General features: G+C 36.3%; 1 protein-coding gene across 5 annotated transcripts in view; it reads left to right on the top strand.

Annotated features, from left to right (window-relative positions):
• The window catches only part of EXOC6B (exocyst complex component 6B), a 742,202-nt gene that overhangs the window by 188,914 nt on the left and 529,360 nt on the right, over positions 1–23,928 (top strand). For all 5 annotated transcript variants that reach the window (XM_012475649.2, XM_064364233.1, XM_064364234.1 and 2 more), the window contains one exon: positions 527–731. In XM_012475649.2, the coding sequence (XP_012331072.1) occupies positions 527–731 (205 nt within the window). The remainder of the gene's footprint in view (positions 1–526; positions 732–23,928) is intronic.

Here is a 23,928-nt window from a genome sequence, read left to right as displayed (position 1 = left end):
CCCAGGATGGAGTGCAGTGGTGTGATCTTGGCTCACTGAAACCTCCGCCTCTTGGGTTCAAGTGATTCTTGTGCCTCAGCTTCCTGAGTAGCTGAGATTACAGGTTTGCACCACCATGCCTGGCTAATATTTGTATATTTAGTAGAGATGCGGTTTCACTGTGTTGACCAGGCTAGTCTCGAACTCTTGGCCTCAAGTGATCCCCATGTCTTGGCCTCCCAAGGTGCTACGATTACAGGCATGATCCACCACACCTGGCCCCTTTTATTTCTTATGTCATTAATTTTATTGGTAGCTATTTTAAGTGTTATGCATTCTTTGGATAAAACCTTTTTTGATTATAATTTTCCAGTCTTTTAAAGTATGTGTTAATTTTTAATAATTTGAGATTCTTTTCACTGATGTTGTCATTAAAACTTAATGCTAGATTTGTCTTAATGCCATAGTGAAAACCAATTCAGGCTAGACATTTTGCCTAACCGTAAAGAAGACTGAGTGAGCTAAAGGTGATCAATTCCTTTTGTAGGCATTATCCTGCACTGAAAACTCTGGAACATCTAGAGCATACCTACCTGCCTCAAGTAAGCCACTATCGATTCTGCAAGGTGATGGTGGACAACATCCCCAAGCTTCGAGAAGAAATAAAAGATGTTTCTATGTCTGATCTCAAAGACTTTCTGGAGAGCATCCGCAAACATTCAGACAAAATTGGAGAGACTGCCATGAAGCAGGTAGGTCTTGGGTTTATGATAGTTTGGCCAGTGGCTTTATCAGTATTCAGTTCAACACAGATTTCTCTTTGCCAAGTGTCTAGTTGTTTCTTATTATTTTATGAAAGTCCTTCATCTTTATGGGAACACATGATTGAAAATGTTTTCATTTTTTTAGCAGAGCAATGGACAGTTATATTATTTTGCTCTGTAGATGTTCAGTAAATATTGATTAATTGTGATGGGGTTTACATTGAGGTTATGAAGAAATTTTTCTATTGTTTGTATAGTTCCCTTGACTTTACATAGAATTTGAAGCTCAAGATGTTTTAAAGTTCTCCTAGCTAATGACCTAAATTGTACTGCATGTGTCTTTGGCTGATTATTTACTATGTAAGCAAGGCAGTATGTTATATGTGCATATTTCTGATATTAATAGGTGTCAGTGAAAAAAGGCCTATTGGGAAATGCTTTGAATTATGATCACACAAAAAGATTTATTAACAGCTTATAAATTAATAAATATGTTAGCAGTATTTACATTTGTTAAAAAATTTTCATTCCTAAGTCACCAGTCATGAGGAATATCTAAATTTCTTTTTTTAAATTATGAATGAAAGATCAGTAATGTTTTACAGTGGTACTTGCTCACTTGAAATTTGTCACATTGATTTTGTTAAACATTTTTAGTATACTTGATGATGTAACCTACAGCAGCAAATAACAAGATTCAGTTGTTCATGGAAAGAACTTTTTGGTATATTCTTGAATAGATTATTTGTAGTTTTTATCATTCTGTGAGGAATGAGGGAATAGATTATATTTCAAATCGTATTTTAGGTCTCAATAGCCTTGATAATCTATTCAGATGTCTATTTGATCTATAATATCTGTTTGATCCTCCAAAAGAGATTTGCCAGTTACCCTTTTCTAAGGGAAGGCAGATATTTCCCCTTTCTTCTTTTAAATTTTGTCAGTGTTATGCTTTACAAAGTGCAGAGTTTAAAACTAGATGGTAAACCTGATAGAAATAATTATATGATTTCATTTTTTATGGTGGTGAACAAACAAAATTAATCAGTGACAATATACCTTTACATTACTGGGTACATATTTTGAATACAGGAATGAAGGTATCTTTCAAGATAATTCTTTGCTGTGGTTGGCTAAGTTTTTGCTAAACTTTTAACATATAGGAGAGTATAGTACAAAGCCTTTATGGAAGCTGCATTCTTAAAAATTGCTTTTTCTAGGCCTCTGCTTGAGAAATTAATTTACTTCCTTTTTGATGAAAGAGGAAGCCATGAAGAATATTACTTTATTTAACCTGAGGCTAGCTGGTCTCATCCCTTAATTATCTGAAGGAATTAAGACCCATGGGAGGGAAGTAACTTGCTCAAGTTCAAACAACCTGTAAAGGTCAGATCTGTATTAGAATGCAGATTGGGTTGAAATGAATTTGTCTACTCTGGTACTCAATCTGTGTAAACTATTAGCTGTTTGCTATATTTTTGTCTTATAAAGAAATGATGAAGAAATCTTTTGTGAATCTAGGACTTTTAATTAACTGATAAATTCTCATATCTCTATAAAATTTTTCATCTCAGGATCTTTGAGTAAAGATATGTTAACAGTTAAAAAATCTTTTGTAATACCTAGAACATAAGGAAGATAAGAGAGAGAAACTATCATGTACTTTGTACATAGTAGATGTTCAGCAGATGTTTGAATTCCCAGATAAGGGAGAGGAAGTAGTTTATTTCTCACTGCTTGGAGCCCAAAATAGTGTTTCTGGTTTGTGATGGTTTTCTTTGCAATGGTGATTTAGGGACTTAGCATCCTTCCATTGTGTGGCTCTTCCATCTTTAAGGTGGCTTTGAAGATTGCTTCAGAAGGGGAAAGACCAAAAAGTGTTGAATATGGGAAGGTCTTTAAGGGCAAGGCATGGATGTCACACATTACTTCTACTCATATTCTGTTGGTCTGAACTTAATTATATAGCCATACCTACCTGCAAGAGAGGCTGGAAAATGTAATCTCACTCATTCTCTAACAGGAGGAGGATAGAGGTTTGGTGAATAATAGCTAGTATCTGGACAATCTACCTTCTGGTCATCAAATGTCTCTTCATTCTTTCTCTCATACACAGAACACATTCATGCCTTCCCCAGGGGACAACAGTCCAATGGCCTATGTAGTCACTACATCCATCTCAAAGGCTAATATTTTCCAGGAATGCTCAACCCTCTCCATCAGATTCAGTGTAGCTCTTAGTGAGCTGGTAACTACTCAACTAAAGTTGGAAGTTAACTGCACTGGTGTCTCCTTCCACCCCCAATATACAATGAAGAAACTAGAATGAAATAACTATAACAAAAACTTTCATTTAGAAAAGGGAAGAACGGGAGACAAACAATATTCTCTGCTTCATAACAAATCATATAATCCACTTAGGCAGGCACTGGGAAGTTCCTCTACTCTGGTAGTAGGGGAATTTCCCTGCTTAGACCTGATTCTCTGGAAGGAATGCTTTTGCTCATTGTTCTCTTGAGCTCCTAGCTGCACCCTGGCTTTTCCTTGTTTATTTATTTATTTTTTAATGTACACTTCTGAAGTAGATGCTGGGAAATATACATTCCTTAGAAGGCATACTTCTCTTTCTCTCTCTTTATGTGTATATATCTATATCTGCAATTGTGTCTACATTTACATTTATATATGTCTTTTACTGCCGACTTTTTGCTTCTACAAGTTTAGGGGCCTGAGGGTTGGTTTAAGGTTCAGAACAAAGGTTTATTAATATTTAGCCCAGATGTGGTTTTTTTTTTTTTGTTGACATTATCATTCCCTCAAAAGGTAGTAGGCTTCTCATTTTTTTCTTTCCAATAGCTTCTGTGTGGACACCTTATCCACTGTTCTTCCCTAAATATAATTTTCAAGAATGATTTTGTTTTTCATCTCCTCTCTTTGGGGAAGTAGTGGACGTTGGGGAGCATAGCCCTCGCTTCATGTTTCTTTCTCAGTTTGATGGCTTTATATTGAGGTGACATGAAACAATGGGTGGTAAGATCATGCTTGAATCTGATCTCTGCCTCAAAGTTGAGTCACTTCGTTGAACTGGAAGTTTTCCTGGGACTTTATCGCTCAAGACTTTACTATTTTTTTTTCTCATGCTGTTTAAGATCTGTGTGTGTTCACCTTTCTAGCCCTGTGAGGCCTAAGTTTCTGGGACTAATTCTATTCCCTGTAATTTCAGTCTGCAAATGAGCTAATACTTTTCTGAGCTTATCTTTTTTATGCAATACCTTGCCAAAAGCAGAAAGTAAATACCGATGTACACTGTAACTCTCACTCTTCATTCACTTATAGTGCTACAGGCCTGGTAGGCATGTGGTATGCCCATTCACTTATTGTGGATTCCAATTTTACTAGTTGTTTTGCTACAGTATTATAGGGCTTCCCAGCCTTTTAACTTGTTAAATATATGTTCTTACTGCCCACTGCCTGACCACTAAACCAATGCTTTTTATTTTAGATTTTTTTGTTGGGGTAACACCACATTTCCAACACCAGTTTCTGTATTCATTAAATAATGTTCCCTGCTATAATAGACAAACTCTAAAATCTTATAATAGAAATTTTGTGTTTTGCTTATGTAAAGACCAAAATGCATGTCACTGGTAGGTGACTCTCCTCCAGATGATCTTCAAGAGATCTAGGACTCTTCCAACTTGTGGCTTTCAAGTGTACCACAGAAGGGGAAAGAGAGTAAGTAATGCCTGGAGGTTTTCAGGGATCAGTCTTATAAGTGGCACATCTAACTTCTGCCAATGGCCAGAGCTCCATCACTGCAGAGGAGGCTTGGAAATATACTCTAGTTGTGTGATCAGGAGGATGAAGAAATACGTTTGATGAATAGCTAAGCTAGTCTCTGCCATAATCTGCTATCACGTAGCCTAGAAAGATAAATATCTTCCACATATCTTGCTTTTTCCTCACAATCTTGTCTTTTCATCATTTTTCCCTATTTGTTTGCCTTCTAATTTACTAAATCAGTTTTTAGCATTGTCAGTGCTGCTATTTAGAACTTTATTATTATTTTTTAGTTCAACAATCACAGTTTTAGCTTTAAAGAATTTGTTCTTGTTCTTCTGTTCCTCCTGTATCATGGTAACTTATTTTTTCCAACATTTCTAAGTATGCTTCTTTAGAATCATACTGAGAAAACAGATTTGAAAGTCTTACTTAATATTGATAGTTGGTCTGGGCTCTTCTAGAAATTCTGTAGGTGACTGCTTTTTCTTGGTGAACATCCCTCTTTTTATTCTTCTACCCAGTGTGTCCTGAGTTGCTGCAGTGATCCATGGGTGGACTTTGTCCTTGATACTGTGGAGCCAGGTTGGTATACTGGCTTCTTTGTGGGATATACTAGCCAGAACATCACTAAAGGGTTTTTCCCTAATTAAACTCGAATGTGTAAGTTAAGGTCTAATCATTTATCTGAGATTATATTCTCAAACTGTTTGTTGTTCAATTTTATGAAAAGATAAAACACAAAAAATACTACTTGAGGATACTCTGAAGCATATATGGCATATTCATTCTTCTGTATGCAAGCTTTTATATAGAACTTTATCATTAGGAAGCTCTTTTTCTTTAATTGCATGTAGTCTGAAGGTCTAAAATGTAAAGGTCTTTAGATAGAACTTTATCGCTAGGAAGTTTTTTTTCTTTAATTGCATGTGAAAAACAGGATTCTAAAATGTCCTCCAGGATTCCTGCCCCCTTGTTTATACATCCTATAAAATCACCTCTTCTTGAGAGGGTGGGCTTGATCTAATCAGGGGAGCTCCTTTAAAAGAGGGCCAGGAGGTCAGTAATAGAAGATGTTAGAAAGATTAAGTGCTCCAGCAGATACTCTATTGTTGGTCTTGAAGAAACAAAGTGCCAGTTTTGGAGAGGACCACATGGCAGGAAACTGTAGGGAGCCTTGAGTTGCTAAGAATAATCCCCGCCTGACAGCCAGCAGTAAATGGGGACTTCAGTCCTACGACCACAAGGAACTGAATCCTGCCAACAACCTTAATGAGTTTAAAAGAAGACCCTGAGCTCCAGGTGAGAGAGACCACAGCAATGATTGACACCATGATTTTAGTCTGGTGAGACTCTAAACAAAAGGACCCAGTAAAAACGTTCTGAACTCCTGACCCAAGAGTTAACTCTGAGATAGTAATTGTGTGGCTTTAAGTTGCTAAATTTATAGCAGTTTGTTCCCCAGGAAAAGAAAACTAATACACTCTATTATTTTGGCCTAAAATAGAATTACTTAAAAAATTGTACATTGATATATTGCCTTTGGATCTAGGAAATAATTGTATAGTCTGGTTTAAAATGGTGTTTAGCTAGAAGTCTTTCAGTCTTCTGTCTTTCTTTCAATATCCCTGGGAAGTTGCAGAAAAGTAAGAAAATGTACAAATGTGAGAACCAGGAGAGAAGTTCAATCATTAGTGAATCTGAAGAGGAGTTTCAAAATTGTCCATTTTATTGCTCTACTTATACAGTAGTCCACCCTTATATGGTTTTACTTTTCATGGTTTCAGTTACCTGGAGTCAACTGCAGTTAAAAATATTAAATGGAAAATTTGAGAAATAAACAGTTCATAAACTTCAAGTTGTTCACTGTTTGGAGTAGTGTGATAAAATCTGTTCTGTCCCACCTGGGACTGAATCAATCACTCCTTGGTCCAATGTATCCATGCTTGTATATGTTACCTGCCCTATCTACTTGTGAGTCACTTAATAACCCTTTTGGTTATCAGACTGACTGTGGCAGTATTGCACTGCTTGTGTTCAAGCAACCCTTATTTTACTTAATAATGGCCCCAAAGTATAAGAGTAGTGATGCTGGCGTATGGTTTTAATTGTTCTATCTTATCATTTATTATTATTATTTGTGGTTAATCTCTTCCTGTGCTTAATTTATATATTAAACTTTATCATAGGTGTATACAGTTATAGAGGGCATGGTGCTGTCCATGGTTTCAGGGATATATGGGGGAACTTGGAACATACCTTCTGTGGATAAGGGGTGGGAGGGAATACTATAGTGAATTTTAAGTTAAGCAGTCATATTTTTATTTTTAACAAATCTTTTGGGTTTTCTTATTCCATTTGTTGCTGTCCTTTTGTTTTTCCATGGCAGTAGATTAAAAGCATTTATTGGACATACATATGGGTTCTGCCGTGGGAAATAGAGCCACCTTTAGAGCAGTAGAAAACCCTCCATCTTATCCTATCCCATTTTCTGTGTTGCTCTTCTTAAATACTGATCTGTGTGCTTCCAAAATACTGTGTATATCTTATTTTGGAGCTGTGACTTTAGTTTGATGTGATTTAAAAAAAAAAATCTTGAAAAAGTTCTTTGTTAATTGTCTACTGTTTTCTAGTTTCCTTTTGAGATTTATTTCTGGATTTCACTTATGGAATTGATTTCAGGAGAGAAGATCTGTATTGCATATTTTGATTAGTTTGCTTTAGGCTTTGTGGGACTAAATCACATTTGTAATGTAATCATTCTTGGCTAGGTTCACTTCTGTGTGAGCCCTTTAACAAAGGGAATGATTTATTTACTTTTACAATTCTAACTTGCCTTTGCCAGATTATATGGGTTATGTAACTGATGTTAAGGAAAGGAACTAATTGCGTATAAAAGATATTGAAGGCTCCTAGATACTATTCCTTGAGTAAATGGTTTTAAAAGAACTGACCCCTGGGTAAGATTAGTTGTCACCATGGTCCTTTAAACCTTTTACTTTACCTGGTTAAGTCTTTGCTACAGCAAAATTTACTCTTTAATGTATGGTATAGAACACCTTTTTACTTAGATCTGGCCCAGAACTAATGACTGAGTTCACATAGGCCATGTGTTGACCACCATGTAAAAGAAATATTGTTGAAGCCTCTTGTATGCTAGATATTATGCAAAACATGCAGAGTGTGGTCTTTGTAGTCAAAGAAGTTGGTCTGGCGTTCCTGGATTTACTTTCTTTTCTCTTCTTGACTTTGATATTTGTATATTTGTACCATTTTTTGCTTCTTACTCTTTTAAATAAATGAATGGTCTATGGGTGAGGTGGGATCTCATTTTTAAACATTTTTTTCTGCTTGCTTCAAAAAATTATTTGTATTACATATATTTCTGAAATATTTTGAACCTGACTTCAATGAAAAAGCACACATATATTATATGACCATTAAGTTTAGAAGATCAGTGTTTCTTTACTGGTATTGAGTTGGGGTAAGAGAAGAGAAATAATGTATTCCTTAAATCTAATTTATATATTTATGTATTTTTTGTTCATGTAATTTGTTTTTTGGGAGGATGAGGCAGGAGAATAACTTGAATCTGAGACGCAAATGTTGCAGTGAGCTGAGATTGCACCACTGCACTCCAGCCTGAGCGACAGAAGTGAAACTCCGTCTCAAACAAACAAAGATGTAATAAAATAATACAAATAAAAGCAATACAATATAACAACTTTTTGCATAATTTTTACATTGTGTTAGCTATTATAGATAATCCAGAGATGATATAAAATATAAAGGAGGTTGTACATAGGTTATATGCATACATTACACAATTTTATATAAGGGACTTGAGCATCCACAGTTATTGGTATTTGCAGAGAGGTCCTGGAAGTAATCTCTTGTGGATACTGAGGAATGACTATATATAGAAAGCTGTATTTTTAGCTTAGATTTTGTGTATAGTGCCATTAAAAGCTGGCTGGAACCATGGTGGTCTTAGCCTACTTTCGAGGGCTATCCTGCCCTTGAATTTGGTAATTTTACCCTGGTGCCAGAAGACTTGAGGGTAATGAGTATCTCTTTTTCAGACTGTGACATTGTTTTTTTGTTTTTAACTTAGGCTAAAGTCTGTTATTAATTTGTACCTTTCCTTTACCTCTGAATAAACCATATAAGAAAGCAAACAAATGCCAAAAAATAGTCCAGCCTTCTTCCCAACAGAGTGACTTCAGCTCTTCTTAGTTTACTAAACATATGGCTCTCTCAGCTTCCCCAGTGAAGAAGGCTGTGGCCTAATGGGGCATGTATTGTTTGACTTTCTTGTTAGGTCTTCAAGCAGAGTTTCTTCTATTAACCTTGAAGAAGGGAGCTATCTGTAACAATAGTTCATAAGCATTTTAGGGATATAAACTTTTTGAGAATGTAATGAAACTCTTGAACCTTCTTTTTAGAAAAATTATCATGTGCATGTAAAATGTTAGGGGATTTAGACACTCTCTGAAATAGATCTAATTTATATGTTCTTTGTGAGAGCCCTTTAAATTATTAAGGTCCATTATCAATGTCAGAATCAGTAGTATATTCTGAGATGCTTCTTTTCTAATTTCTTTATGATTTTTGAAGAGCATGTAATAGAAAAGATTGAATAAAATTGTAAACATCACAGTTTAATTTTTTACCACTAGTGAAAATGGATGCTAACATCACTAACCTATTAACAAATAGGTTCAAGGTGTTTGGTGAACTTTTCTGAGTAGCCAAGTTTAGATAATAGATGGGTATCAGAGAATAAGTTGACCTATATTGCATTTTGCTGTTGGCAGTGGTAAATTGGATAAGGTTGTGTTTTTGGACTTTGGTTTAGCTACAACTTCTCATGCTTTTGTCATTTACTTTTTCATTCTCCTTATTTCTGTTGTACAGTTAGTACAGAAGAAATAGAGAAGGGCAAGATAACAATGAAAAAGTTCTAATTTTGATTTGAAATAGCTAGAGATAACATAGTATGAGTAAGCTTAAAATTGGTATTCAGTACTATTCAGTGTGACATGAAAAGGCATTTTACTTTGGTGAAGAGTTTACCTCCTTTTTCACAGAGATAATGCCCCTTTTTCTTTATGCGTAACCTTGTCTCTTAACCAATGTCTTAGAGAAACTGAGGGCTATTAGGCAGACATTCTCTTGGCTTTCGGCACTCTTGTTCCTTAACTGTCTGTCTCCACCATTCTTTATTGCTTTAATTCCATTCTTAGAGGAAGAGATGATTCCTTCTGGTTAAGACTATTTCTTCCACCTGTGCTCAGTGTCATTTCCTTGTTCTGTCAGTTAATTCCTGTTTCTCCTCCCTTTATTTTTCAACCTTCCCCTCTCCAGTGACTTTACTTTGCACTTGACATGCCCAAGGTTCTTCTTTCATTGGCCCTATCACTGTACTCCTCCCCTCATCACCAAACCACCACATCCTTTTCTTCTCCTATTTCCTGTCTCTTTGAATGATATTACCATTGATCTAACATAGAAATCTGCCATGCTAAGAAATTCAGGCTTTACATACAGGTCCCTGAGGCTTTTAAGTTAGGAGTAGAAAGGGGAATGATTAGATTTAATGCTCTTTTTCATCCTTTCTACCAGTTGATTGAGATCACTGTCTTAGTTGTAGTGATATTAGTGTAGTAAGTAAAATATTGTGGGATGGTGGAGTATACACAATATTATAAACTGTAGATGCATTCTATTAGTAAAAGAATATTAGAACTATGGAGACTCTTACTTTCTGGCATAGTTAGGAATTTCTAATTTTTGGAAATAGAGATGGGACTAAATAGGCAGGGTCTGGCTCTGTCGCCCAGGCTAGAGTGCAGTTCTGCCTCCCTGGTTCAAGCCATCCTTCCACCTCAGCCTCCTGAGTAGCTGGAACCACATGCATGCACTACCATGCCTGGCTAATTTTTGTATTTTTTGTAGAGGCAGGTCTCTTTTTTTCCCGAGGCTGGTCTTGAACTCCTGAGTTCAAGTGATCTGCTCACCTTGTCTTCTAAAATTTTTGGTATTACAGGCATGAGCCACTGTGCCAAGCCTGAAGAGATTATTTTTTTCAGCTTTACTACATGACCTAGTGCATGGCAGCTTACTAGGAAAATTCAAAACATTTTTAGAAATTTTCTTTAAAAATTTCAATTTTCTGAAAAAGAAATGGAACATTTCTGCCCAATATCTGTATTTATAAATGATGTATGTGTACTGTTCTCGTTAGTTCAGTCAATGGTTACAAACTTTTTTGATTATGGGCTGCCATCAATAAAATATTTTTGTGTATATATACCCCATATATATATACACACACACATACACACACACACACATATATACATATATATATATATGCAGTATGCCATTTATATATATATATAAATCATACACACGTACTACTCTCATTAGCTAGTATGTTAGGGCAGGATATACATTTAGAGAGAGAAACATTGTTAATAATACATTTAAATCCTTGTACAGATAGCCTTCTTGGTAATTTCAAATTTTATACGTTCTTTTCTGTCATATCTGATCATTATGTTTACCACATGATATATTTGACCAGGGTATCTTAGCAGATATATCGGTTATTCATTGATGTGTAACAAACCACCCTAAGCTTAATAGCTTAAAAGAGTACTGATTTATTATTTTTTATGATACCATAGATAGCACTTCAGGCTGGGCACAGCTAGGGAATTTGTCAGCTGGCCTCACCAGGAATCACTCATGTTCCTGGCTGGCAGTTGGTATTAGTTGTTGGATAGGTTATCTCTGTTCTCCACATGGTATCTTATTCCACAGTAGACTAAACTGCTTCATCATTGCATGGTGGCTGTGTGGTTCAGAGAGGGAGAGAAGTCAAACTGCTGTGCCTCTTCAAACTCAGGCTCCAGAATTTGACAATGTCCACTACATTGCATTAGCCAAAACTAGTCACAAAGCCAATTTAGAGTCAAGAGGATGGAGAAGTGGCTCTTAACTCTTGATGAAAGAAGCAGCAGTGTCACATTGCAAAGGCACATGGGCACAGGGAGGGATGATCCGTTGGGGACCATTATTATAATGGTCTTAGCACATCAAGTTGAAGGTAGGTATTAACCCTGCTATTTTCTTATCATTTACATGTGTTGCTATTACTAGTATTGTTTACAAACCACAGGAATATTTTAGGAAAATTTTAAGGCTATTTGTCCATTTTGTACATGTTTAAAACTGGATAATCTAATTTTAGTTAACTGAGCACCTATAATCTACAACATAGCATAATAAACTGAAAGAAAATAACTAATTGAGAATATTACTGTCAACTCTTCTGCACTATCTTTCCTTAGTATAGTATATCTTGAATTCTATATGTGATACATAACTGACATATGGAGAGTAAGGAAGGGTATCAGTGTTGTTATTTTCAAATCAAATGTGAGTAACTTAGTTTCTTTGTTTTTTAAGATGAAAATTATATATATATATATAAAATATATGTTAAAAAACATATATATATATCAGTAGATTGTTTTTGGATAACCCTAAAACTTCAGAGCCATTGGTCTAACTGATGTGGAACAGTTAAGTGCCACAAGTGGTATTGTTATGTCCATTAGTGTCAGCCCTGACAGATGTGATTCAGCACGGCACTCTTCCTACTGCACTGGACTAAACCTTAGAGCCCCTTTCAACGCAAAAATCTAGGCCAGCCTTCAGGAATGGATAGTAAATGACACATAAGATAATTTTTTTTATTATTATTGTTATAAGAGATTCATTTTACTTGTGGAAGAGGTACGATGTTCATATATTTTAGAAGAGGCATTTTAGGAAAGATCTTAGCTATGTCTATGTGTGTGTTTGGGGGTTTGTATCCTGGAGCTAGGGAAATGCTGACTTAGTCTCTGCTTTACCGATTTATTTATTTTTGGATACTTATGGAGACAATTTCATCTATGCCTTAATAATTTTTTCTTTTTTTTTTAAGTACCAATGGCAACTTTGGTTTCTCTGTTAAAAAAAACCCAAAAAACTTTAAGAATACTTTCACATATTTTTAACTTGTGTTTATGATAAAGAAAATAAGTGCTTATTTCTAACATATGAGGTTTGTTTTAGTCCTCTTGTCTATGCAACCCAGTTCACAGTTGCAGTTTCCTGATGTATGTGAATTTGCTGATCTGAGTTCTTTAGCTTTTCATACACGGTTGTCCTATTGTACTGCAGGAGCTTTTGCTTTTACTAAGAATAAGAAGTTTACTACTGGAAAAGCCTTGTTAAAATTCTAGTGTACTGTCAGCTACTTCTCTTATAGCTGTGATTTTCTGTGTCTTGCTAACTAAAGAGAATGCTTCTTCCATGCAGCCAGCGAGATTAACAGATGTCCAAGTTGAACCCCAAAGCATCCAGCCATCTTTCCTGCTTTGACCCCGTAACCTCTCCCCTGGTTGGCAGTGTGCCTGTGTTGACAGTTCTCCTGGTTCAGCCAAAGGTGAAAGATAATTGCTTGTGGAGTAGCGGCTGGGATGGCATGTGTTTTTGTAGCAAGCATTCCCACCCCCGTCCCCAGGCAAAGCCTTGGATCTGGTACATATTTCAAAGCATGTGTTAAACTTTATGTGATACTGATTAAAATGGAGGGCTCCAGGGTGAATTGGCAGAGCCCCACAACTGCATCTGCCAAATGACATACAGAGAAAATGTCTTGCTACAAATGGAAGGGCTGAAACCTGTCTATCTTAGCAATATGCAAGCCTGCAAAAGGAAAGGTGACTCCGGCCATGTGTATATACACAGCCTGTGGAACATGCAGGATTCTTTAGCAACTCCTTTGTTCCTATGACATTTTAATCCAAAAGAAAGTCTTTTTATTTTCTTTTTCCTTTAAACAACAATAACAACAAAACTCATATGGAAATAATAGTTAGCTTTACCAAGTCAGTTCTCCATTTTCATTGAACATTTGTTTAAAAATCTAACTTGGACCAAAGATATAGTGGTAGAAGAATTATCCACCTTCTGAAACTAGATTTGTGAGTCACTGAGATAAGATCTGTGAAGTTCATTCTTTTATTTTTTTGAGACAGAGTCTTGCCGTGTCATCCAGGCTGTAGTGCTGTGGCACCATCTCAATTCACTGCAGCCTCTGCCTCCCAGGTTCAAGTGACTCTCCTGCCTCAGTTTCCTGAGAAGCTGGGAGTACAGGCTCCCACCACCATGCCTGGCTAATTTTTGTATTTTTAGTAGAGATGGGGTTTCACCATGTTGGCCAGGCTGGTCTCAAACTTCTGACCTCAAATGATCCACCCCGCAGTGCCTCTTTTAAAGTGCCAGGATTGCAGACATGAGCTACCATGCCCTGCCAGTTCATTCTTGAAGGAAGAAAGCTCTTTTCAAAGCAGAAAACTTGTATCCAGAGCTTTTAGATTCAAGATCTCCTTAGGACATTCTTTCTGAAAGAAATATGCATTTATATCATAGGCATAGATCAACACTTCCTCAAAGGCAATATAGACAACATTAGTATCTTATGTCACACTTCCTCGCCCTGCTTTTATGACAGTTAGGATAGAGAAACCTTCAGTTTTTTAAAGGGATTTATATATATATTTTTTTAGGAAAGCAGAAGGGGTAAGAAATTTATAGTAGTAAGGATGAGTGGCACAAGAGAAAAAAAAAAGCAAAAAGCAAGAAAAGTTTGTGGGAAGAGGAAGGTAAGTAGATTAACAGGAAGTAAACCAGGTTTCTAATTCATGGGTGAAGCAGAGAGAACAGGTATCAAATTAAGAATTACAAAATGTAGAATGGGTACTAAATATCAGTACAAAGCAGCCACAATAATATTGATTTATGGATTTAAGTAACCCCACCAAACTTTGATGTATCTCATCATGTTGACTCTCTGCTCCAGAGAATAAAGTATTGTTTGATCCCATGGATTGGCCTTTTATTTTTCAGAGTAGCTCAAAAGATGGCTTTGGGGATTCACTGTAAGATTTTGTTGTCATCTAGATTATACTTGAGGTGGAGAGGCATAATTTAAACAACTTCACAGGTGAAGAAAATAACTACACACAGCAGGTCCTGGATTAGGAAAATAAATACATTTTATTATTCAGAATGTGCTTTTATGAACTCTCTTTAAAAAATTGCAAGCCTTATACATATAGAGATATTCTAGTTTTCCTGGTGAGACCATCTGAGTCTGTTTTGCTTTTAAGTGTTTTCTGTGATGTGTTAGGTTTCTTTGTTAACTCAGATTGCTTCTTCTTTTCCTTCTTTTGAAGTGGGGGCAGGGAATATATAGGGAACTGAAAGAGAAAATGCTGGAGTTCTTTGGCTACCATTTTTGAGCTTTTATTGAATTTCATACAATTTCTTCATTTTCCTCTGGTATTAAAACTCAGTGTTTCAGTCACAAAGATAATTATTTCTAAACTGTAATTTTGACTTAATCTTCTTTAAGGATAGTTTAAGGGAGTTGATAATCTGTTTTTCTTTCTCCTAGAGTTTTAGTTGGGTCAAATAGGATTTGCCCCAAGGATATTAGTATTGACTTCATGTAAAAGAAGTTTGAAACCTAAGATTCCAGTTAGTTTCCTTTCTTGGGCTTTTGTAGAATATTTTACACAGGGAGAAATATGCAGCTGGATTGCAGTCAGCCACTAGATCCTAGTGAGTGCCTCTTTTTTCTAAGGATCATCTTAGAGTTTTGAATGGGTTGATTACTAAAAGGAAGCTTCATCTCATGTGAAGCGATCTTAATTGATAAAGAATATGGTGAAAAAGGAAGAGGAAAATTCTGTACACTTCTAGTATAGTGAAAGTTGTAAAAGAGAAGCAGGAATAATAGAAAAGGAGTAAGGAACTTATTAGTAATCATATAGTATGCTTAATTAACACTTTCACCTTGTTAACTTATTCTATGTGTGAATGATTATCTTTGTTCATTTATTCTTTCATTCAACACATAGTTATTGAGTATATGTTAAAAACAAGTTACTATACAGTATGTCAGATGGTGATATTTGCTATGCAGAAAATAAAGAGGGGAATGGGGGCTGGGTGCAGTGACTCACACCTGTAATCCCAGCACTTTGGAAGGCTGAGGCGGATGGATCACCCGAGGTCAGGATTTCGAGATCAGCCTGGCCAACATGGTGAAACCCCGTCTCTACTAAAAATGCAAAAAAAATTATCTGGGTGTGGTGGTGGGTGCCTGTAATCCCAGCTACTCAGAAGGCTGAGGCAGGAGAATCACTTGAAACCAGGAGGTAGAGGTTGCAGTGAGTTGAGATGGCGCTACTGCGCTCCAGCCTGGGCAACAAGGGTGAAACTCCGTATCAAAATAAAACATAAAAAAAGGCTGTAGAACATTGTATTGATCCCAGAGAAGCCTTGCTAGTTTATATTTTATTTTTATAAGCATTCCTGTTTTAAAAATTTTTTTATCCATCTAGTTCTGTTTTCTGAGATATTAATGAGAAATAGAATAAAAGTTGTTTATAAAATATTGACTCACCTATTCAACTTCATATACATAATGGTATTTTTTATAAGCTAAACTATGTTGTGTGTTAAGATTTTTCTCTTTTAAACTTTGATCCCTCAGTTGATAGTTCTATTTCTTGGTAGATGTATTAATTTTCTAGAGCTGCTATAACAAGGTACTACACACTAGGTGGCTTTTAAAAAACAACAGAAATTTATTCTCTCACAGGTCTGGAGCCTAGAAATCTAAAATCCAGGGGTAGGCTGGATTGGTTCCTTCTTCAGTGCTCACAGAGAATCTGTTTCATACTTTTCTCCTAGCTTATGGTTGTTGCCAGCAATCCTCTGTGTTCCTTGATTTATGACAGCATAATTCCAATCTCTGCCTCTTTCATCACACAGCATTTTCCTTGTGTGTCTGTATCTCTTCTTCTTTTTATTATGTTTAATTTATTTTAATTTTAAACAATAGAGATGGAGTCTTGCTTTGTCACCCAGGCTGGTCTTGAACTCCAGGGTTTAAACCATCTTTCTGCCTCAACCTCCCAAAGAATTGGGATTACAGATGTGAGCTACCATGCTCAACCTCTTCTTTTAAATATGCCAGTAATATTGGATTAAGGCCCACCCTGAAGACCTCATTTAACTTTATTACATCTGAAAAAACCCTACTTCCAAATAAGATCACATTCACAGGACTTAGGAATTAGTACTTTAACAAATATTTTTAGGGGACACAATTTAAGCTACAAAAGAATTTAAGTTGACTGAGTAGCTGACATGCTCAGCAGCTTTCTCCGTATTGTTGTGCCATGTGGACATGTAGAAATGAGCCTCAAGTACCCCAGAAATCTTTAGTGTAAGAAAGCCTATACTTCTTGAAAAACAAAGAAGATATAGCAGGCTCTATATTTAGAAACCGAGACTAATACCGTATATACAAAGTTGTTGAATTGCTTATTCTAGACTATTGCATTTGGGAAGTGAGTAGTGGTTAATCAATGACATTTTTGTGTGTGTGGCTGTTAATTACAAAGACTTACATTTGATGTTGTCAAGGGATTCAAAATAATCAATCCCTTGAGGGTCTTTTCAGGAAAAGTGAATTGACACGATCAACTGATATTTTAAATATTGAGGGAAATTGAGAATGAAGGAATGATTAGGCTAGTTTACCATAGAAAGTAAGATATTCTGCTTAATTTAGAATATAAGAGATTCTTCTTTATTTTTTCTCATGGAAATAAAATGATTGGAATATGTATAGGGACATGGAGATATGGGAAAAGAAGGCCATAAGTCATTTTTATGATCTATAGGAAGAGATATTTGTTAATTATAGCATTGCTATTCTGAGTTATCAATACCCAAGATGGTACTCAAATGACGCAAAGATTATTGATGATATGAAACATCTGTTTAGAGGTTTTATGTTATTATTGACATTTTTAGAAGTAGGTCAGTGTTTTTTCCTCATTGCCCTATAGGCAAGAAAAATAAGTGCACTGAACAAAAGCAACTTATTTGGGTAAGCCAGCTACAGAAACTTGGCAATAAACTGGTTTGAACTAACAGTTTAATTTCTGGGCTTTGATAAACCATCTCTGTCCTCCTGTTGTGAAGAATTCAAACTTATATAACAGATTGTCTTGGCTTAGTCATAGCTGGAATGAGAAGCTTAGCAATACTCTACTGGATGTTTTATGTATGATTTGGCCAGTCTCTTTAACTATCCCAGAAAACTTAGGGACACTTGAGCATGCACCTAGCTACATCCCCTGTGCTGCATTATGGACCCATGGGAAAGGAGGCAAACTCTGCCCACACTTGTGCATACTTAAACTGGCACATGGTGGTCAGATTGCAAGGAGAGACAGTAGAATCCCTAGGAGAACAAGCGTGTGAATAAAGATCCTGGCACAGCAGTCCAGAGTTTGCCACAGGGCCTGAATATCAGAAAGGAACACTGATTCAACCATTCAGACCTAGTCTTCTCCCTTAACTTCACTTCATAGCCAAGCAATTATATACCCTAGGATATGAAACTGAAAGATTATATCATTATATCAGACCTAGTCTTCTCCCCTAACTTCACTTCATAGCCAAGCAATCATATACCCTAGGATATATAACTGAAAGATTATATCCCAGTCCTTCTACTATGGTGTTTTTACTTTTAAATAAAGTAGATATTACAAAGGAAGGTATTTTTGTAAAGAAGGAAGAGAGACTCAGTGTGAGAGACTCCTATAGATATATGAAGTGGGCTGTGAGTGAGAATATGAGTGGAGACTGAGGTTTAGCCACTTTGAGAAGTGCTGTTTTTGAGCCAATGGGTTTAGAAATATAATAATGTGAGAGTAACCTAAAAGGATGCTCTGGTTAATGGGCGCAGGAGACATTCAGGTTGCATTTGCCTTGGGAAATTTAATATTGCAGGCAGGTATGATTTTTTAGTTTTGGCTACCCAATCATGAAATAAAGTCACATGTACCTTTCTGCTCAGTTGCTTTGGGCTAAAATTCTTATATCAGAGAAATGACACAATTATTGTGAATATGGAAGTTAATAAATAGCATTATTTTGAAAGTTTAAAATGGTAGTCATGAGTTTAGTTTTTATTTTTAACCTCAGTTTTCTTTTTGGACCTAATACATCACTTTATTGCTTTGGGCTCATTTTCTCATTGGTGAAAAGGAGATAATTAATATTTAACTATAATACAGAGTGATCAGTTTAGTACCATTAACTAAAAGATTGTACAGCTGTGCATAGATAATTTGGTAAAAGTGCTTAATAATGTTTGGTCCCCTGTCATTTACTACTAGGTATTAGCTTTCTTAAAGACAGGAAGAATTTGAGAGTGAACCTATAAGAGTGATTTTTACATTGAATAAGATAGTGACACAAATTAGTTCAGTTATCATGGTGGATGTAGCAGATGCTGTTAGTGCCCTGTTCATATCCCTTTAGTTCTTACCTGCAGTGCATGCTGATTGAACCTTCAGTTGCTAGCACCTGCATCTCTTTGCCAAAGGGCTTTCTCTGGAAGCCAGAAATGGGGAATTAATACCACCTCTTCTCTCCTGCCCGCTGCCCCCTGCCCCTGGCCCAGTAGCCCTCAGCTCATAACTCATGGAATTTGGTATATAAATACTTTAGTTTCCTTGCCCACCAGGAAGGAGGATGGTATGGAATACCTCTGAGGCAGGTATTCTATGCCATTTCTGAATTCCCCATCGAAATAAGTTTAGTCAACCTAACTTTCTTGATAACATATCCTTTATTGACTTTTTTCCATGTCTCACTTCCTCTTGTCTCAACTTGTCCTTTCTGGGGTCCTCGCCTAAATAAATTCCTTGGACTGAAATCCTTCTTTCAGGTCCTCCTTCTGGGGAACTTAAACTGAGACAGCAGTCATAAGTAATGAAAAGTCTGGACCCTATTTCTGTACATGCTCAGCAATAAATGTGAGTTTCTAATGGATCCAAGACATAGCATACTTATATAGCCACTTAACTTCAACTCCTATGGAAGTTATTCTCCCATTCCCTCCCCTTACCTCTAGAGTGATCTGGATGGACAGTTACCTTGGCAGGGTGGGGATGGGTCCTTTGTCAGTATCTTTTGGTGATTTTTTTGTGGGGGGCTGGTAAAATTACCCCAACAATGAGATTCTAGAATTTTTCTTGCATGCCAGCATTTTAAGAAGTGTAAGTGTGTGTGTGGCAGGGGGAAGGGTGCAGGAAGATTGGGGTTATCAGCATCTAAGCTCTCGTACTTAATCCCCTGTTTTCAGAATGGTATCCTTCTTCTCAATTGTTATAGCTGTGCCAGTCAGGAGATGCTTTTTTTTTACTGTATATAAAGAATAAACTTTTTGCTGTGGTGAGAGAGGGACAGTTGTTTGGCTAGATGAAGTAAGAAAGGTGATCTCAGGGTCTAACCTCTTCTTAAGCAGACTTTCAGCTAAACCCCTGTATGCTTCATTTTCTGCTTTTCCTTCCAGGGATACCCAGTGTTAGCAGTGTGATACAATCAAGCTGCCTTTTGGATTTCTTCACTACTCACTCTGTCTCCTTACCACACTGGACTAACTTGCAAAATTTTTGTTGCTGTTGGTTTTTCTTCTGTACCCATTGGTTTTATGGGGTTTTGCCTTTAAAAAAAAAAAGCTGCTTAATTTTGTTTAGTCGAGTTTTGAGGAGGGAGGTGAGCTTAGTGCATATGTTTGATCTGCCATCTTTAACTTGAAGTCACAGAAGTTAGTGTTCACCAAAGGAAACAAAAAAATAAAATAAGGCTGGCTAGGCACAGTGGCTCACGCCTGTAATCTCAGCAGTTTAGGAGGCCTAGGTGGGTGGATCACCTGAGGTCAGGAGTTCAAGACCAGCCTGGCCAACATGGTGAAACCCCATCTCTACTGAAAAATACAAAAAATTAGCTGGGCATGGTGGTGGGTGCCTGTCATCCCAGCTACTGAGGTGGCTGAGGCAGAAGAATTGCTTGAACCCAGGAGGCAGAGGTTGCAGTGAGCCAAGATTGTGCCATTGCACTCCAGCCTGGACAAAAAGAGTGAAACTCAGTCTCAAAATAAAAAAAAAAAAAAATAAGGCTATGGAGTCAACAGTATTGAAGAAAATATTAGGTTGCATATAGTGCCCCAGTCATTAACAATTTATATATTTGTGAGCATCTGAGGAAAAATATTTCAAGCAATTATTTCTTACCAGACTATCCATAAAATACTATAAAGTAAGAAAAACGTAGGAGTGAAAGTTGGGAAGTTGGGGAAGAACCGAAGGTTTTATGATTTTAGTGTATATGGGATATGTACTCCTTATTTGTGTAGGATATATTGAATATCATTTGGAATATAAGTGCTATTTATATGTATTATACTGGGCTGCTTCTTTTGTAGTCAGAGGGAATAAGACTTAGCAATAATACTTATTATTGCTTATATGAGAAGTTTAAGTCTTTGAACAGAAATAATTTAGAAAGTTTGATTAACTTTGTTGATGGGGTAAATAAAGAATTCAGTATCTTGCTTATGGTTATACAGAAGTCTCAAAACAGAACATGAATTCTTTATCTCTGAAACCTGGAACTTTTCACATACTACCCTGTAGCAAAAATCTGTACCTTATTTATAAGTTGTTTTGCTTTTAGGAATATCAGATCATACTTGTACATTCTAAGTTATCTGTTGAAAATAGTAATTTTTCTCTATGAGAGTTATCTCCCTCTTTTTACTCCATGGTACCGTTTATTTTACTCTATCTTAAACCTTGTTAACTCAGTAAATTTTGTATGTCGCATGTTTGTTAAGTTACAAAATTCTGTGGGTGGTTTTCCTGTCATGCTTCTTTCATTCCTTGGACTTAAAAGACTGAGCCTACCTAAGGAAATCCACTTTACCAAACTTCAGACTTCATGTACAATGGAAATTAAAAAACGAAAAACTCTTGGCTGAGCCTGAATGCTGAGAACCAGCTAAGTGGATTCCTCTGTCTGGAGAAAATTGGAAAATAAAGGGAATTATTAAGCTCAGCAAATGTAGTTGTTGATGGAAATGCTGACAGACTGGTCCTGCTTGGTGCCACTGTCATGAGAAGTCAGTCAATATTAGATGTATTGTAAGAGCTGCTACTTATATACAAGTTCTGTCTTGTAGGCTTTGTCACATATAAATAAACCCCTTCAAAAAAATGTTAAGTGATTTCCATAAAAAACATTTATTCTGTTCTCCTTCTTAAGCCAAATTCCTGTTGTTTATAGCTTCCTGTACCCAATTTTTCCTGATTGTCTCAAAAAGCAAAACATGTCCTGCATGGATTAAGCTGCTGAAATGCCTTTTAGGCATTGTTTATGAGTCTGCACTCTTTATTTTCAGAAAGAAAGCAAATACTTTAATGTCTTCCATATTCCATAAATCTGTCCCATGTTACAATTCAAAGCTGTGTGTGTTTTTGTTAGAAGGTACTTCTGGTTGTACTTAGAGTAGAAAAACTGCCTAAGAATGTTAGTGAATATTTGGGTGGTAGTGGCAGACTCCCCTAAAGGGGATCTAGCACTGGTTGAAAGCGCTATTGGTTTTTTGGATCAAAAAAAAAAAAAAAAGTTTCCAAAGGTGCTATTACAGCCAGTAGTTGTGTAGTCACTCTTTGATTGCTTTGCATCAGTGAGTTTCCTTTTTGGCTCATCCTTTGGGACCAATCTTCCCTCTGGGCAAACTTGCTAATTTACCACTTTTGACCCTACTGCTAAGTAGCACACAGAATGTGCCTGCCTACAGGTCTAAGTAGAGGGAAATTGGCTTTTCTTGCCACAAAATGAGACTGACTGTCTCTGGGGACTGCTCAAAAAGTTATTTGACTTGGAGATCAAAGTTTACTATTTTTTTCTTAACGTTTCATTTTTAAAAATTTCAGACGTACAGAAAAGTTGGGAGAATTGTATAGTCAACAACCATTTACCACTTAAATTCTATTAATATGATCAACCTCTTATAACTTGTTTTATTATATATCCATCTATTATTCATCAACCCATCACATCTTTTTATGCATTTTAAAGTAAGTTTGAGACATAAGTACACTTAACCTTTAAACACTTCAGGATGCATAATATTACTTAGAAGTCAATATTTGATTTTTTTCTTTTGAGGTAAGTTTTAAATACCACAAATCTACGCAAATCTGAAGCAAGTTTTTGACAAATGCTTAACCTAAAGCCCTATCAAATAGATACAGAACATTCCCATCATCCCAGAAACTTCTCTCATGTCCCTTTCCACTCAGCCCACTCCCCTCACCTCCCCATGGGCGACCATTGCTCTGATTTTTTTCCACTATAGTTAGTTTGTCTATTGTCGAACTTCATATAAATGGAATCATACAGTATGTACTCTTTTATATAAAACTTCTTTTATTCAGCATGATAATTTTGAGATGTTTCTATGTTATGTTTCAGTAGTTCATTTCATTAATGAGTAGTTGTATTCTCTTATATGAATTTAACAATTTGTTCATTATCCTGTTGATGAATACCTGGGATGTTTCAGTTTTGGGCTATTATGAATAAAGTTGCTCTGAACAACCTTATACAAGGATTTTTTGTGGATATATGTTTCATTTCTCTTGGGTAAATATACCTAGCAGTAGAATTCTAAATCAGAATTTTATGAGATACTGCCAAACCTTTTTGCAAAGTAGTTCTACCATTTTTTTGTTTCTTCAATTGCTGTACTTCCTGGCCAATATTATTTATTGTCAATCTTTTAAATTTTAATTATTCTGGTGGGTATATAGTATTAACTCATGGTGGTCAACATTCATTTTTTTTGGTTTAATCTGGGATATGAGGAATAAGAGATGAAAGGGATATAAAAATAAATTGCAGTCCAGTGTGGTGGCTCATACTTTAATCCCAGAGCTTTGGGGTGCTGAGATGGGCGGATCACTTGAGATCAGGAGTTCAAGACCAGCCTGACCGACATAGTGAAACCCTGTGTCTACTAAAAATACAAAAATTATTTGGGCATGGTGGCAGGTGCCTGTAATCCCAGCAACTTGAGAGGCTGAGGCAGGAGAATCGCTGGAACCCAGGAGGCAGAGGTTGCAGTGAGCTGAGATTGCGCCACTGTACTCCAGCCTGGGTGACAGAACGAGATTCTGTCTCAATAAATAAATAAATAAATAAATAAATAAATAAATAAATAAATTGCAGTGGCCTAGATAGTGAATTATCTGCCCTATTTTGGGACATGAGTGAAGCAATGAGTGAAGAAAGCACAAAGAAAAGAAGGATGAAAAGGTAGAATGATAAAGCAAATGACAAAGGAGCAACAACCTGAGAGATAGCTGGGCTGAAGTCACTTCAGAGAACTGGGGAAAAGAAG

Source organism: Aotus nancymaae, unplaced genomic scaffold, assembly GCF_030222135.1.
Source record: "Aotus nancymaae isolate 86718 unplaced genomic scaffold, 86718_ANA_hifiasm-v0.15.2.pri h1tg000057l, whole genome shotgun sequence".
NCBI lineage: Eukaryota > Metazoa > Chordata > Mammalia > Primates > Aotidae > Aotus > Aotus nancymaae.
This window is presented reverse-complemented; position numbering and strand designations above follow the sequence as displayed.